Genomic DNA, 14,017 nt, shown 5'->3' on the forward strand with positions numbered 1-14,017 from the left:
CTGCTCTAAGCTGCAGCAAGAGAAACTGTGTGTGAGAGGAAGAGGCCTGTCTCACTCTCGGGTCTCTAGTTCTTGCACGCTCTTTAAGAGTCTGCACTGGAGGAACTCTTGCCATTACCAGCTCCCTTCTTGCAGAAGGGAGGGGGAAACATACATTTATTCATGCCAGTCTGTTGCATGCAGGCTTTTTGGCTTCCTACCTTGCAACAAAATAATTGCACAAACTCCTTAGCGCCGATTCCGCCCACAGAGAGTCCTGGAGCCAGAGTCTTTTTTGCTTTGCATGGTAGGAGAGGGACTAAGTGGTAGAGACTATGTCGCTTTCCTGAGCTACCGAGAGCGCTCGTGAACTGGAATCAACTGCTTCAGGGGGAAAAAAACACACACACACACACAAACACACGACTTGCCTGGGAGGCCGCAAGAAACTTGCATTGGAAGCTTCAGCAACCAGCATTCAAGAAACTCCTCTCTACTTTGGCACGGTCTCCAGACTCAGCCGAGAGACACCAAACTGCAGCGCGGTGAGAGAGACTCTCCAGCCTGGGAACTATAACTCCTCTGCGAGAGGCGGAGAACTCCTTCCCCGCATCCTTTGGGGACTTTTCTCTCCTCGCGCTCCTCCGCCCCTGCGAGGAGTTGAGGGGCCGGTTCGGCCGCCGCTCGGCGTGTGCTTGGCCCGGGGAGCCGGGAGGGCCCGGCGATCGCGCCGCGGCCGCAGCGAGGGTGTGAGCGCGCGTGGGCGCCCGCCGAGCCGGGGCCATGGTGCAGCAAACCAACAATGCCGAGAACACGGAAGCGCTGCTGGCCGGCGAGAGCTCGGACTCGGGCGCCGGCCTGGAGCTGGGCATCGCCTCCTCCCCCACGCCCGGCTCCACCGCGTCCACGGGCGGCAAGGCCGACGACCCGAGCTGGTGCAAGACCCCGAGCGGCCACATCAAGCGGCCCATGAACGCCTTCATGGTGTGGTCGCAGATCGAGCGGCGCAAGATCATGGAGCAGTCGCCCGACATGCACAACGCCGAGATCTCCAAGCGGCTGGGCAAACGCTGGAAGCTGCTCAAAGACAGCGACAAGATCCCTTTCATCCGAGAGGCGGAGCGGCTGCGCCTCAAGCACATGGCTGACTACCCCGACTACAAGTACCGGCCCAGGAAGAAGGTGAAGTCCGGCAACGCCAACTCCGGCTCCTCGGCCGCCGCCGCCTCCAAGCCGGGGGACAAGGGAGACAAGGTCGGTGGCAGCGGCGGGGGCGGCCAGGGGGGCGGCGGCGGCGGCGGGAGCGGCCACGCGGGGGGAGGAGGCGGCGGTGCGAGCGGCGGCGGCGCCACCTCCAAACCCGCGCAGAAGAAGAGCTGCGGCTCCAAAGCGGCGGGCGGCGCGGGCGGCGGGGTCAGCAAACCGCACGCCAAGCTCATCCTGACGGGCAGCGGCGGGAAAGCAGCAGCGAACGCCGCCTTCGCCGCCGACCAGGCAGGGGCCGCCGCCCTGCTGCCCCTGGGCGCCGCGGCCGCCGCCGACCACCACTCGCTGTACAAGGCGCGGACTCCCAGCGCCTCGGCCTCCGCCGCGCTGGCGGCCCCGGGCAAGCACCTGGCGGAGAAGAAGGTGAAGCGCGTCTACCTGTTCGGCGGCCTGGGCGCGGCGGCGGCGTCGCCCGTGGGCGGCGTGAGCGCGGGCGCCGACCCCAGCGACCCCCTGGGCCTGTACGAGGAGGGGGGCGCGGGCTGCTCGCCCGACGCGCCGAGCCTGAGCGGCCGCAGCAGCGCCGCCTCGTCCCCCGCCGCCGGCCGCTCGCCCGCCGACCACCGAGGCTATGCTAGCCTGCGCGCCGCCTCGCCCGCCCCGTCCAGCGCGCCCTCGCACGCGTCGTCCTCGGCCTCGTCCCACTCGTCCTCGGCCTCGTCCTCGGGCTCCTCGTCCTCCGACGACGAGTTCGAAGACGACCTACTCGACCTGAACCCCAGCTCAAACTTTGAGAGCATGTCCCTGGGCAGCTTCAGCTCGTCGTCGGCGCTGGACCGGGACCTGGATTTTAACTTCGAGCCCGGCTCCGGCTCGCACTTCGAGTTCCCGGACTACTGCACGCCCGAGGTGAGCGAGATGATCTCAGGAGACTGGCTGGAGTCCAGCATCTCCAACCTGGTGTTCACCTACTGACGGGCGCGCGGGCAGGGAGGAGGAGGGCCGGGGGGTCGGAGAGGAGAAAAAAAAAAAGAAAAAAACGAAAAGGACAGACGAAGAGTTGAAAGAGAAAAGGGAAAAAAAAAGGAAAAGAAAAAAAAGTGAGCAGGGCTGGCTTCTGCCGCGTCCCCGTGGTCAAGAGGAGCGCGGCGGCGTTTTGGACCCGCGCTCCCATCCCCCACCTTCCCGGGCCGGGGACCGACCCTGCCCTACCGGAGGGACGCGGGGGAGGCGGAGGGTAGACAGGGGCGACCTGTGATTGTTGTTATTGATGTTGTTGATGGGGAAAAAAAAAGCGACTTCGAGTTTTCCTCCCCTTTGCTTGAAGAGACCCCTCTCCCCTTCCAACGAGCTTCCGGACTTGTCTGCGCCCCCAGCAAGAAGCCGAGTTAGTTTTCTAGAGACTGAAGGAATCTCCCCTTTTCCCGTATCACAACCTTGGTTTTGTTTTATTTTTTTTTTGGTCAAGAAAGGAGGGGGAGAAACCAGCGCGCCCCCTCCTCCTCTTTAAAAATGCCTGATGAAGATGGAAGGCTCCGGGGTGACGAATTTGGCCGATGGCTGATGTTTTGGGGGAGCGTCGGGACTGAGAAACTCCACGCAGGCGAATTCCCGTTTGGGGCTTTTTTTTTTTTTTTTTTTTTCTCTTTCTTTCCCCCCTGCCCCCTCTGCAGCCGGAGGAGATGTGGAGGGGAGGAGGCCAGCCAGTGACCGGCGCTAGGAAATGACCCGAGAACCCCCTTGGAAGCGCAGCAGCGGGGGCCAGGGGCGGGGGCGCGGAGAAGGACACGAACTGGAAGGGGGTTCACGGTCAAACTGAAATGGATTTGCACGTTGGGGAGCAGGCGGCGGTGGCTGCTGGGCCTCCGCCTTCTTTCTACGTGGAATCAGTGAGGTGAGACTTCCCAGACCCCGGAGGCGTGGAGCAGAGGAGACTGTTTGATGTGGTACAGGGGCAGTCAGTGGAGGGCTAGTGGTTTCGGAAAAAAAAAAAAAAGAAAAAAGAAAAAAAAAGGGTTTTTTTCTTCTCTTAATCGGAATCGTGATGGTGTTGGATTATTTCACTGGTGGGGTTAATATAGCATGTTATCCTGTCTATCTTTTAAAGATTTCTGTATAAGACTGTTGAGCAGTTTTTAAAATAGTGTAGGATAATATAAAAAGCAGATAGATGGCGCTATGTTTGATTCCTACAACGAAATTATCACCAGCTTTTTTTCATTCTTAACTCTAAAGGATTCAAACGCAACTCAAATCTGTGCTGGACTTTAAAAAAACAATTCAGGACCAAATTTTTTCTCAGTGTGTGTGTTTATTCCTTATAGGTGTAAATGAGAAGACTTTTTTTCCTTCACCGATGCTCCATCCTCGTATTTCTTTTTCCTTGTAAATGTAATCAGATGCCATTTTCTATGTGGACGTATTTATACTGGCCAAACAGTTGTTTCTTTTGTCCCTTTTTTGCTTTCCTTTCTTTTTACTTCCTTTCTTTCTTCCTTCCTTTTCTTTTTTTTTTGTTTTTTGTTTTTTGTTTTTTCTGTTTTTTGGTAGTTGTTGTTACCCACGCCATTTTACGTCTCCTTCACTGAAGGGCTAGAGTTTTAACTTTTAATTTTTTATATTTAAATGTAGACTTTTGACACTTTTAAAAAACAAAAAAAGACAAGAGAGATGAAAACGTTTGATTATTTTCTCAGTGTATTTTTGTAAAAAATATATAAAGGGGGTGTTAATCGGTGTAAATCGCTGTTTGGATTTCCTGATTTTATAACAGGGCGGCTGGTTAATATCTCACAGTTTAAAAAATCAGCCCCTAATTTCTCCATGTTTACACTTCAATCTGCAGGCTTCTTAAAGTGACAGTATCCCTTAACCTGCCACCAGTGTCCACCCTTCGACCCCCGTCTTGTAAAAAGGGGAGGAGAACTAGCCAAACACTGTAAGCTTTTAAGAAAAAGTTTCAGAGGAAATACTGTTCTGTCCAGAGGCTTTAAAACTGGTGCATTTTCAGCAAAAAGGGATTCTGTAGCTTTAACTTGTAAATCACATCTTTTTTGCACTTTTTTTATAAGCAAAAACGTGCCGTTTAAACCACTGGATCTATCTAAATGCCGATTTGAGTTCGCGACACTATGTACTGCGTTTTTCATTCTTGTATTTGACTATTTAATCCTTTCTACTTGTCGCTAAATATAATTGTTTTAGTCTTATGGCATGATGATAGCATATGTGTTCAGGTTTATAGCTGTTGTGTTTAAAGATTGAAAAAAGTGGAAAACATCTTTGTACATTTAAGTCTGTATTATAATAAGCAAAAAGATTGTGTGTATGTATGTTTAATATAACATGACAGGCACTAGGACGTCTGCCTTTTTAAGGCAGTTCCGTTAAGGGTTTTTGTTTTTCAACTTTTTTTTGCCATCCATCCTGTGCAATATGCCGTGTAGAATATTTGTCTTAAAATTCAAGGCCACAAAAACAATGTTTGGGGGAAAAAAAAGAAAAAATCATGCCAGCTAATCATGTCAAGTTCACTGCCTGTCAGATTGTTGATATATACCTTCTGTAAATAACTTTTTTTGAGAAGGAAATAAAATCAGCTGGAACTGAACCCTAAATCTTGACTTTTGTCATTATTATGCTCAATGCCTAAGATTGGAAGGGCCCTACGGTATCTAGACACTACACAATCTGCCTTAGCTTTGAAAAAAAAAAAGTTCTCAGAGGAGGCTTGTCAAATGCCACCTTATTGAGGAATATTAAATGTCTCTTGGCCAGATTTCGCCTGACCCTGAAATGATGGCATCAGATGAATATGTGTCCACTCTACACACGCTTTCTAGGAATTTTCTGAGTTTACCATATTTGAAAATGCCCTTTGTCTTGGAATCTGAAAAAGGGGGAGGGGCAACGTGGACAGAATTCTTCACAGATGAAGCTGGCTAGCTGATCTTTTTATGAACTTAGTCTTCCCAGAGCTGCTTTCTCCTGGATTTGCCCATGCTTGCCTCTAGCAATGACTAGAATTGGTTTCCATGGGCTAAGGACAAATAAGCTGTTAAATTGTCAATAGACGATAGAGGAGAAGGCTTTCACCGATTATCAAATGCAAAACGTGTATGTATTTTTTTCCTCAAGCAGAAAGGTTGATGTGATGCTAAAATCTCCGTTTTCTGCCATGCCCAACATGGGCGTTAATGTGAGAACTGCAGCAATAACGATGACCTGGAGGAGCTGGCTCCATGTGGGCTCAGAGGAGAGCCCCTTCCCTCAAAATATCACTGATTTTGCCCGCTGGAGATTTATGTTTCTTCTAAGAATCAGGCAGGATTATTGAGACTATGCAAGAAAAGTACTTGATTTCTTAAGGCCCATTACTACTGGGTTTGGAACATACAACTTGCTAAGTGCCACTATTTCCTGTTTATTTTGAGAGTTAACCATTGCTATTAACTAACAAAAGCCATCTTTACTTCCAAATGTCTGTTAATCTAAAAAGTGTCTTTTACATGTCTTGAGTTTTTCGTCACTGGAGAGGAGGAGTTAATAAGCAGGAGTGTTTGGAAATCATCCCTTATTCATTTGGATTGCTTGTAGATAAGGGAGTATTATTCATCCTGGAAGGTACACCTGGAAAAAGAGATCTTCGAAGGGGGTTTTGTGGTAGTGAAATAAAAAGCAATAATCCACCCCCTAAAACCAATATAACTTGTTTCAGTATAACTCATCTCTTAAAGATAGATAACAGTTTTCAACATTTTTTTCATGTATGGTGCTCATATATTTAGTTTTGATTGCATTTGGGTTCTGCAATTAGAATTCTACTTTCTAAAATGACCTTAGAACAACATGGCATCTTAAGTTGCTTCAAAGATCTTTGTAAAAGAAAGAACTCTTCTTTAGAAAAGTGCTTTCAAGTTTAATTTTCATTGCAGTGATATGATTGTTTAGCTTTTTTCAGATCCAAGATATTAATACCATGACATAAATGAAGTCTAAATGATGGATTTTTTAAATGATACTTTTGAAATATTTTTTTATTTCAGGTTTCTCCTGCTAGAACTGTTTCTTTTCCCTTGACTCTCCATGTAAAAGCAGATGCTTTAAATATTTCCTTTAAGAATTTTGATAGCATTGTTTTAAAGATAAAAGCTGAAATGTGTGTGTCCTTCCTGGCAGGTGGTGTCTTTCCTCTAAGTCAGCTTTCATTCCTAAGGGATACTTAACGTGTTAGGTGCTACAGGCATAATAAACCTGAGAAACCAAACAGTTTAGCATGATTTTTTTCTTACAGATAATTTGGTTCAATAGAAAAGAATAAGTTTCAGATTTTCTTTTAAGAATATCAAACAATTGCGTCTAGCCCAGTGCTCCATCAGAAATGTGAATCAGGGATACACGCTTAAGCAAGTTTTGTCAGTTCCTAGTTGAATCCCTTTAAGTGCCAAGAAAAAAAGTAAAAAGCATGTAAGCTGAGAGGGTGGGCCCAGCACCTGAAAAGGCTTTTGGGGTTTGTGTTTACCCTGCTCTCGGGGGTACTAGGGAAGCTAAGGGAGGAGCTAAGGGATTCTGAGGAAAGCAAGAAAGCAAAGGGTTAAATGGACATCACCATTTACCCAGGGTTTCCTGTGTTTGTAGGGTATACGCAAATTGGAAGACATGGTCTGGGGAATGCTATGGGTCAGAATGCTTAATCATAAATCTAAAACACATTTAGGGATCCCAAGGAAGTATTTGAGAAGATACAAATGTTTAAAAAAAGAAAAAGAATTTTAAGAATACAAAACCTATCTACCCCTTTGGATTTCTCAGAGTGTGAGGTTGGTATGCTTTATTTCTCTTTCTGGTGGTTGTTTTGTGCCTCCCCTGGCAGCCCTCCTTTAAGGCCTACAAAATACCTCTCCAACCCATATTCACTAGGGCTTACCCCTACCACTCTGTTTCATTCTGGACAATGATATCTCCATATGCATTTCTCTTTTTTTGAGACAGTTTCGCTTTTGTTGCCCAGGCTGGAGTGCAATGGCACGATCTCGGCTCACCACATCCTCCACCTCCTGGTTTCAAGCGATTCTCCTGCCCTCAGCCTCCCGAGTAGCTGGGATTTACAGGCATGCGCCACCACAACCTACTAATTTTGTATGTTTAGTAGAGACAGGGTTTCTCCATGTTGGTCAGGCTGGTCTCGAACTCCTGACCTCAGGTCATCTGCCTGCCTCGGCCTCCCAAAGTGCTGGGATTACAGGCGTGAGCCACCATGCCCCGCTCCATACACATTTCTGGATTTTCGCCATTATTTCAAAGCTAAAGTGGAGGGGTGGGAAGAAAGCATCTCCAGCCATCTGCATGGTGTTAGGCTCTCCAAGTGTCTTCTGCCATTCCCTTAGTCCAGGATAAAGTGCAGAATTCACATGCTGCTCTTAAAGGCCTAGCAAAAAAGGGTTTTAGCCCACCTTTCCAGTTCTTCCAAATTGCAATATAACCAAACTGCTCTTTCCTGAAAGACTGGAATTCTTGAAGGACAGGAACTAGGCATCGAACACTTCTTGTATTCCCCAATTTGCTTTCCCTGCTTCTTTTCACGTAATAAATGCTAAATTCTTATTTGTTGACTTAACATTTACATTGTTTCCATGGGGCCCTAAGAGCTTCCAATATGCATTTGCATTTTATGCTGCCTGTGGTAAATCCCAGCGCTGGATTTCCTGAAAACCTGGGTTAGAATGCTGCCTCTGAGACCAATCAGATCGAGCACCTTGGAAAGACTTCTCAGCCTCTTTAGGCTTCCATGTTTTAAAGCGTTATATAGAAAGAGCTAGCTGATGTAGATAGCTGTCGTGAGAACAGAGTGAAGTGGCACATGTGGGATGTGTCGTAATGCCTGGCCTACCACATGGGCCACTGGAGTGCTAGATCCTGACCTTATGGGTAGTTTTAAAAAGCTAATGTGGCCAGGAGCAGTGGCTGACGCCTGTAATCCCAACATTTTGGGAGGCCGAGGAGGGCGGATCAGGAGATTGAGACCATCCTGGCCAACATGGTAAAACCCGTCTCTACCAAAATACAAAAATTAGTTGGGTGTGGTGGCGTGTACCTATAATCCCAGCTACCCAGGAGACTGAGGCAGGAGACTGGTTTGAACCTGGGAGGCGGAGGTTGCAGTGAGCCAAAATCACGCCGTTGCACTCCAGCCTGGCAACAGAGCTTGAGTCTGTCTCAAAAAAAAAAAAAAAAGTAAAGCCTAACACAGTGGCAGCAACATAGAAGTGCTTTAAATTCGAAAAATGAATCTGAATCAATGCTTCTCACTCTGCTACATGAATCCCCAGGATCAGAATTACCTGGAGAGTCTTGTTAAGGTTAGCGATTAAACAGATCACCAGCCACAGTCAGACTGTAGGGATGGGGCCTTAATGAGCCCCCCGTAGATTTCCAGTGCTCAGTGAAGTTGGGCAATCAGTACCCTCACTGTATTTTAGTATATTCTCCCAATAAATATGCAGGCAAGGAATTATGACGTCCTCATTGTTTTAACACGGAGAAATTGAGTTGAGAATGGCCCAGTGACTGATCTGAGGTCACAAGGTCAGAAGTGCCAGAAAGGGTATTGGAACTCTATCTCCTGAGCCCTAGAATCAGCCAGAACTTATTTCTCTAAATAGATGTCTCCTCTGTTTTTACCCAAGGCTTGGTCCCTTAGCAGAAATGAGCAGTCCCTGCACTTCTCTCAGCCCTCTGACTCCCTGTCCATTTTCCCAAGGGTGCTCTCCCACCATCCTAGTTGAAAGTCTAAGTTTAGGCCAGGCGTGGTGGTGGCTCACACCTCTAAGTCCAGCATTTTGGGAGGCTGAGGCAGGTGGATCACCTGAGCTCAGGAGTTCGAGACCAGCCTGACCAACATGGTGAACTCTTGTCTCCACTAAAAATACAAAAAAATTAGCCAAGTGTAGTGACATATGCCCGTAATCCCAGCCTCTCGGGAGGCCAAGGCAGGAGAATCGTTCAAACTTGGGAGGCGGAGGTTGCAGTGAGCTGAGATCGCGCCATTGTACTCCAGCCTGGGCGACAAGAGTAATAAAAAATAAAAAATAGTGTAAGTTTAAGTAATTAGCCAAGTTAATACATATATATTCCAGTTAAACAAATGTGTGCTAAAAGATGAACCCAGGGACTGATTTTTGGAAGAAGAAGCATCCAAGGCAGAGGAGAGCAGAAATGATATAAATATAGTGCCTGGAACTTCTAGTTTGTTCTTTAAAAGGCAGAGCTTCCTGCAAGTGAGAAAATTGGAAATTATTCAGAGCACACTCAGCCTTTATAGAGAGGGCTATCGTCTACCCACTATATCCTAATGAGATTGATTGACCGTTGGCTACAGTTAACTTAAGGGTTTTATGGTTTCCTGCAAATGTTGTTTTCCTTCTCTACGTTAAAAAGAAGAAGAAGAAGAAAAAAAAAAACTCTCACATCACTAAACGGTATTTCCCAGGGGGCTGTGTGACGAGGCTGCTGCATTTTGGTTTGGGCCTTAGCTAACAATGCACCTCTATGTGTGTATGTCTGTGGACACAGGTGATAATAAATTTAGCCCATTTTACTTTCTTCTGACAGTTTCAATTCAGGACAGTTGGTTTATGGAGTACCGCTCAACAAGCCAGGCCTAAGTCATGCCATGGCAAGAAGTTTCTTGTAGGGCCTTCCTTTACCCTGCAGATTTTTAGTTTAAGGACAAAGTTGTAAGTCATTTGTGCACCAATACACATCAGCTGCTTTGCATCATACATAAGACATTCTAAGGGTATTCCATTTGAGTGTTTTTTTAAAGGGTAGGACATTAACAAACAAAATACCATTTACTTAACCTACTTGCTTCTTTAGATATTTTCCCAAATACATAATTCTTTGGAATAGTTTTTAAACACATAATGAATGTGCTATTTCCTGACACAACATGCAGTTGAAAGGCAACAGACAAGTGAAAACACTGTCTATTATCCTTAGTAGATCGGCTCTCTCTAGGCAGTGAATGCCCAGCAGTGCAGGGCGTTGGTTGGCTAATGTGTGCGATGCATGTAACTGCTTTTATAAGAGCGAAGCAGAAGGGTCCTGTTCAATGATCAGTTAGCTCCTGTTGTCTGTGTGGTTAATTGTTACTTTCTTTGCTACCAGCCCCACCCTAACTTCCTCAGCTCAACACCTTAAGCCTGTGAAAATAGTCTCTTCTGGAAGCCCTGACCTTCAGCCTCTGCCCCTGCTTTCTCCCGCCCCATCCCCATACTTTCTATGTGGGCCTGACATCTCTCCCGTTTGCCAATCCCTCTCAGGCTTTGAATAATTTATCAGAAGTTCCTGGGAAATTGTGGGGCTGTCTGCAGTCTCAGAAAAGACTGTACTTTGTTCCTTCCCCAGGCCGAGGTAGGTCCAAAAGCCTGTCTTTGAAAGAGGTGGTGCTAAATTCCTTGGGAAATTTGCTAACATGTTTTTTTGTTTTGTTTTGTGTGTGTGTGTTTTGTTTTTTTGAGACAGAGTCTTGCTCTGTCACCAGGTTGGAGTGCAATGGCACGATCTTGGCTCATTGCAATCTCCGCCTCCTGGGTTCAAGTGATTCTCCGCCTCAGCCTACCGAGTAGCTGGAACTACAGGCGTGTGCAACCACGCCCGGCTGATTTTTTTTTTTCTTTTTTTTTTTTTTTGAGACGGAGTTTCGCTCTTGTTACTCAGGCTGGAGTGCACTGGCGCGATCTCGGCTCACCGCAACCTCCGCCTCCTGGGTTCAAGCAATTCTCCTGCCTCAGCCTCCTGAGTAGCTGGGACTACAGATGCGCGCCACCATGCCCAGCTAATTTTTGTATTTTTAGTAGAGACGGGGTTTCACCTTATTGACCAGGATAGTCTTGATCTCTTGACCTCGTGATCCACCCGCCTCGGCCTTCCAAAGTGCTGGGATTATAGGCGTGAGCCACGCGCCCGGCCCTTGTTTTTTGTTTTTTTAAGATGGGGTTTCACCATGATGGCCAGGCTGGTCTTGAACTCCTGACCTCAGGTGATCCACCCACCTCGGCCTCCCAAAGCGCTAGGATTACAGGCGTGAGCCACCGCGCCCGGCCCAATTTTTGTATTTTTTTGGTAGAGACAGTTTTGGCCAGGATGGTCTCAATCTCTTGACCTTGTGATCCGCCTGCCTCGGCCTCCCAAAGTGCTGGCATTACAGGCATGAGCACCACGCCCGGCCACAGTTTTAATTTTTTGGATGAGCACCCAATGAGTCCAAAAGAGCTGGAGGAAAAAATAATAATAATAAGGGGAAAAAGAGGAAGGTGAAGAGTACTTTGCAATTCCTGTATCTCCCAAAGAATGTCAAGTAAATTAAGGGAACACTGATGAAGAAGATTTCCAGTTCTTATTGTTGTAACAATGGATGTTTATATATGTCTTTTCAAACACGTGAGAGTTTTCCTTGAGTAGTTACTAGAAGTGGAAAGTTGCTGGGTCTTAGTCTTACAGACATAGGCTTTTGACAGTTTTTGTAGCCGGGAGCTGGTTAGGTGTAAAGTGGTTTGAGGAGAGAAAAACTAGTGATATGTCTTTTTAACATGGGTTAAAAATTAAACTAAAGTTTGAAACAATCATTTTAACCTCAGAGAAGATGAATAGATTATTTTAGTATGTAAGTAGATACATCTGCAAATCATACCGAGATGATGTTTCTATCCCAAGTGTCTGATAACATGAATAGAAAAGAGAACAATTACAGAAATAGCCTTGACACTGACATGGTGACAAAGTGTGGGGATTTTAGCACCACCAAAATAAACAGGAGAACAGAGATCAACTCTCTTTGGTCGTTTTCTTCTTCCATTAGAACTTATCAGGCTGATTACTATTTCTGCATTACCAGCCTTGCTTTTTTTTTTTCTGGGCTCTGTGATTGCAAGGAATGGAATCACTCAAGTAACCTGAAATCTTGGGGCTTTATTACCAAAAAGCACAAGGCTACAAGGGAACTGAAAATGTCATGGTAGTTCTGGGAGAAACAGCGTTTAGGATCCACAGCAGCTCTAGAGAACAGGGTAAGTGGTTGCCAATTTAGCATCAAGACTGTGCAGATAATTAATATTGCTCAGGTATTCTCTTAGTTTTCCTGTGTATGTTGATTTTCTCTCAATACCAAATCTTGCTTCTGTTCTTTTCTTTTTTTGAGACGGAGTCTAAATCATTCTGCTTTATAAATGGAGAAAAAACCCACTGCTTTAGGATATGACCATAGAGTCACTGATCACAGAATTCTGAACTTTTTAGATGATAAAGAAAATTTAGCCGGGCGCGGTGGCTCACGCCTGTAATCCCAGCCCTTTGGGAGGCCGAGGCAAGCGGATCACTGGAGGTCAGGAGTTTGAGACCAGCCTGACCAACATGGAGAAACCCCGTCTCTACTAAAAATACAAAATTAGCCAGGCATGGTGGTACATGCCTGTAATCCCAAATTCTCGGGAGGCTGAGGCAGGAGAATCGCTTGAACCTGGGAGTCAGAGGTTTCAGTGAGCCGAGATTGCGCCATTGCACTCCAGCTTGGGCAACTAGAGCAAAACTTCCCCCCGAAAAAAAAGAAATAAAATTTAGGGGCCATTTGACCTATCTCCCTGGATTGATCCTATCAAATCCTCCAAACATAACATAGCATCATAACATAACATTCAGGCCGCTTCTGCCCCGGATGTTGGTTCATGCTCCAAAATTAACTATTATTGTCAAAATCATTATAAAAATCCCTGTCCCCTCAAAAATAAATAATAATAATAAAACAATGAAACTCACTGTCTTTTCCCTTTAAGACTGCTGTTAGGTAGGTGTTAAAACATCAATATGACTGAGACATTTTGATTAAATGGTCCTCTGAGGATCATTTAATAATTTAATTGAAGTTCCTGGGAAGTTATGGGGTGTCTGTAGTCTCAAAACACACTGCACTTTGTTCCTCCCCAGCAAAAGTAGGTCCAGAAGCCTGTCTTTGAAAGAGGCAGTGCTAAATACATTGGAGATTTATTACTACATAAATGCACATTTTAAAAAAAGATTGGGCCTGCCGGGTGGCTCACGTCTGCAATCCCAGCACTTTGGGAGGCCGAGGCGGGCAGATCATAAGGTCAGGAGGTTGAGAACATCTGGGCCAACATGGTACAAAATACAAAAATTAGCCGGGTGTGGTGGTGCACGCCTGTAATCCCAACTGCTCTGGAGGCTGAGGCAGGAGAATTGCTTGAACCCGAGAGGCGGAGGTTGCAGTGAGCCCAGCGCCACTGCACTCCAGTCTGGGTGACAGAGCAAGACTCTGTCCCAAAAAATAAAAATAAATAAATAAAAATTAAAAAAAGATTGTAGCTAAGTTCAGTCTGATTGTTCATTTGTAGAAGGATGGGTAGTTTAGCAAAATGAAGCGAGAGCATTCACTGAGGAAGTGTGGGAGGATGTCTCTTTAGCTGTAGGTTGGTAATTGGCGGCCATTTTGGCAGGCTAACTGGTCGCGGCCTTGGAATCTGCCTGAGGGTCGATTCCTCTAAATTGTTTCCATTTCTCCCAATTAATTCTCCTTCTCCACCCAAACCCACCTGTTCTTTAAAAGAGTAGGAGGGTGCTCAAGGCAACGCTTTCGGGTTCAAGTACTTATCACTAACAAAATGGGCTTTAAGAACTTCCCAATAAACACAAGCATTTGATGAACAAAACAGCCCCACATATTTAAGGAGTAGAGAAATTGAAAATATGTTCATTTCCTCCGTGTCCATTTGGAAGAAGACAGACATATGTAAACTAGGGACTGCCCATTGTATGCCGG

The 14,017-nt window shown here is 46.3% G+C and overlaps 1 protein-coding gene across 1 annotated transcript; it reads left to right on the forward strand.

Annotated features, from left to right (window-relative positions):
• The first annotated feature begins 762 nt into the window (after positions 1-762).
• Positions 763-4,795, forward strand: SOX4 (SRY-box transcription factor 4). The gene has a single exon (XM_021665333.2). It carries the CDS (start codon positions 763-765, stop codon positions 2,158-2,160), a length of 1,398 nt encoding a protein of 465 aa, XP_021521008.2. The 3' UTR covers positions 2,161-4,795.
• The last annotated feature ends 9,222 nt before the right edge of the window (positions 4,796-14,017 follow it).

This window comes from Aotus nancymaae, unplaced genomic scaffold (genome assembly GCF_030222135.1).
Source record: "Aotus nancymaae isolate 86718 unplaced genomic scaffold, 86718_ANA_hifiasm-v0.15.2.pri h1tg000051l, whole genome shotgun sequence".
NCBI classification, from domain to species: Eukaryota; Metazoa; Chordata; class Mammalia; order Primates; family Aotidae; genus Aotus; species Aotus nancymaae.

What these genes read in the sequence shown, in the direction of transcription:
- SOX4 (XM_021665333.2), top strand. Translation starts at nt 763, where the DNA reads ATGGTGCAGCAAACCAACAATGCCGAGAACACGGAAGCGCTGCTGGCC.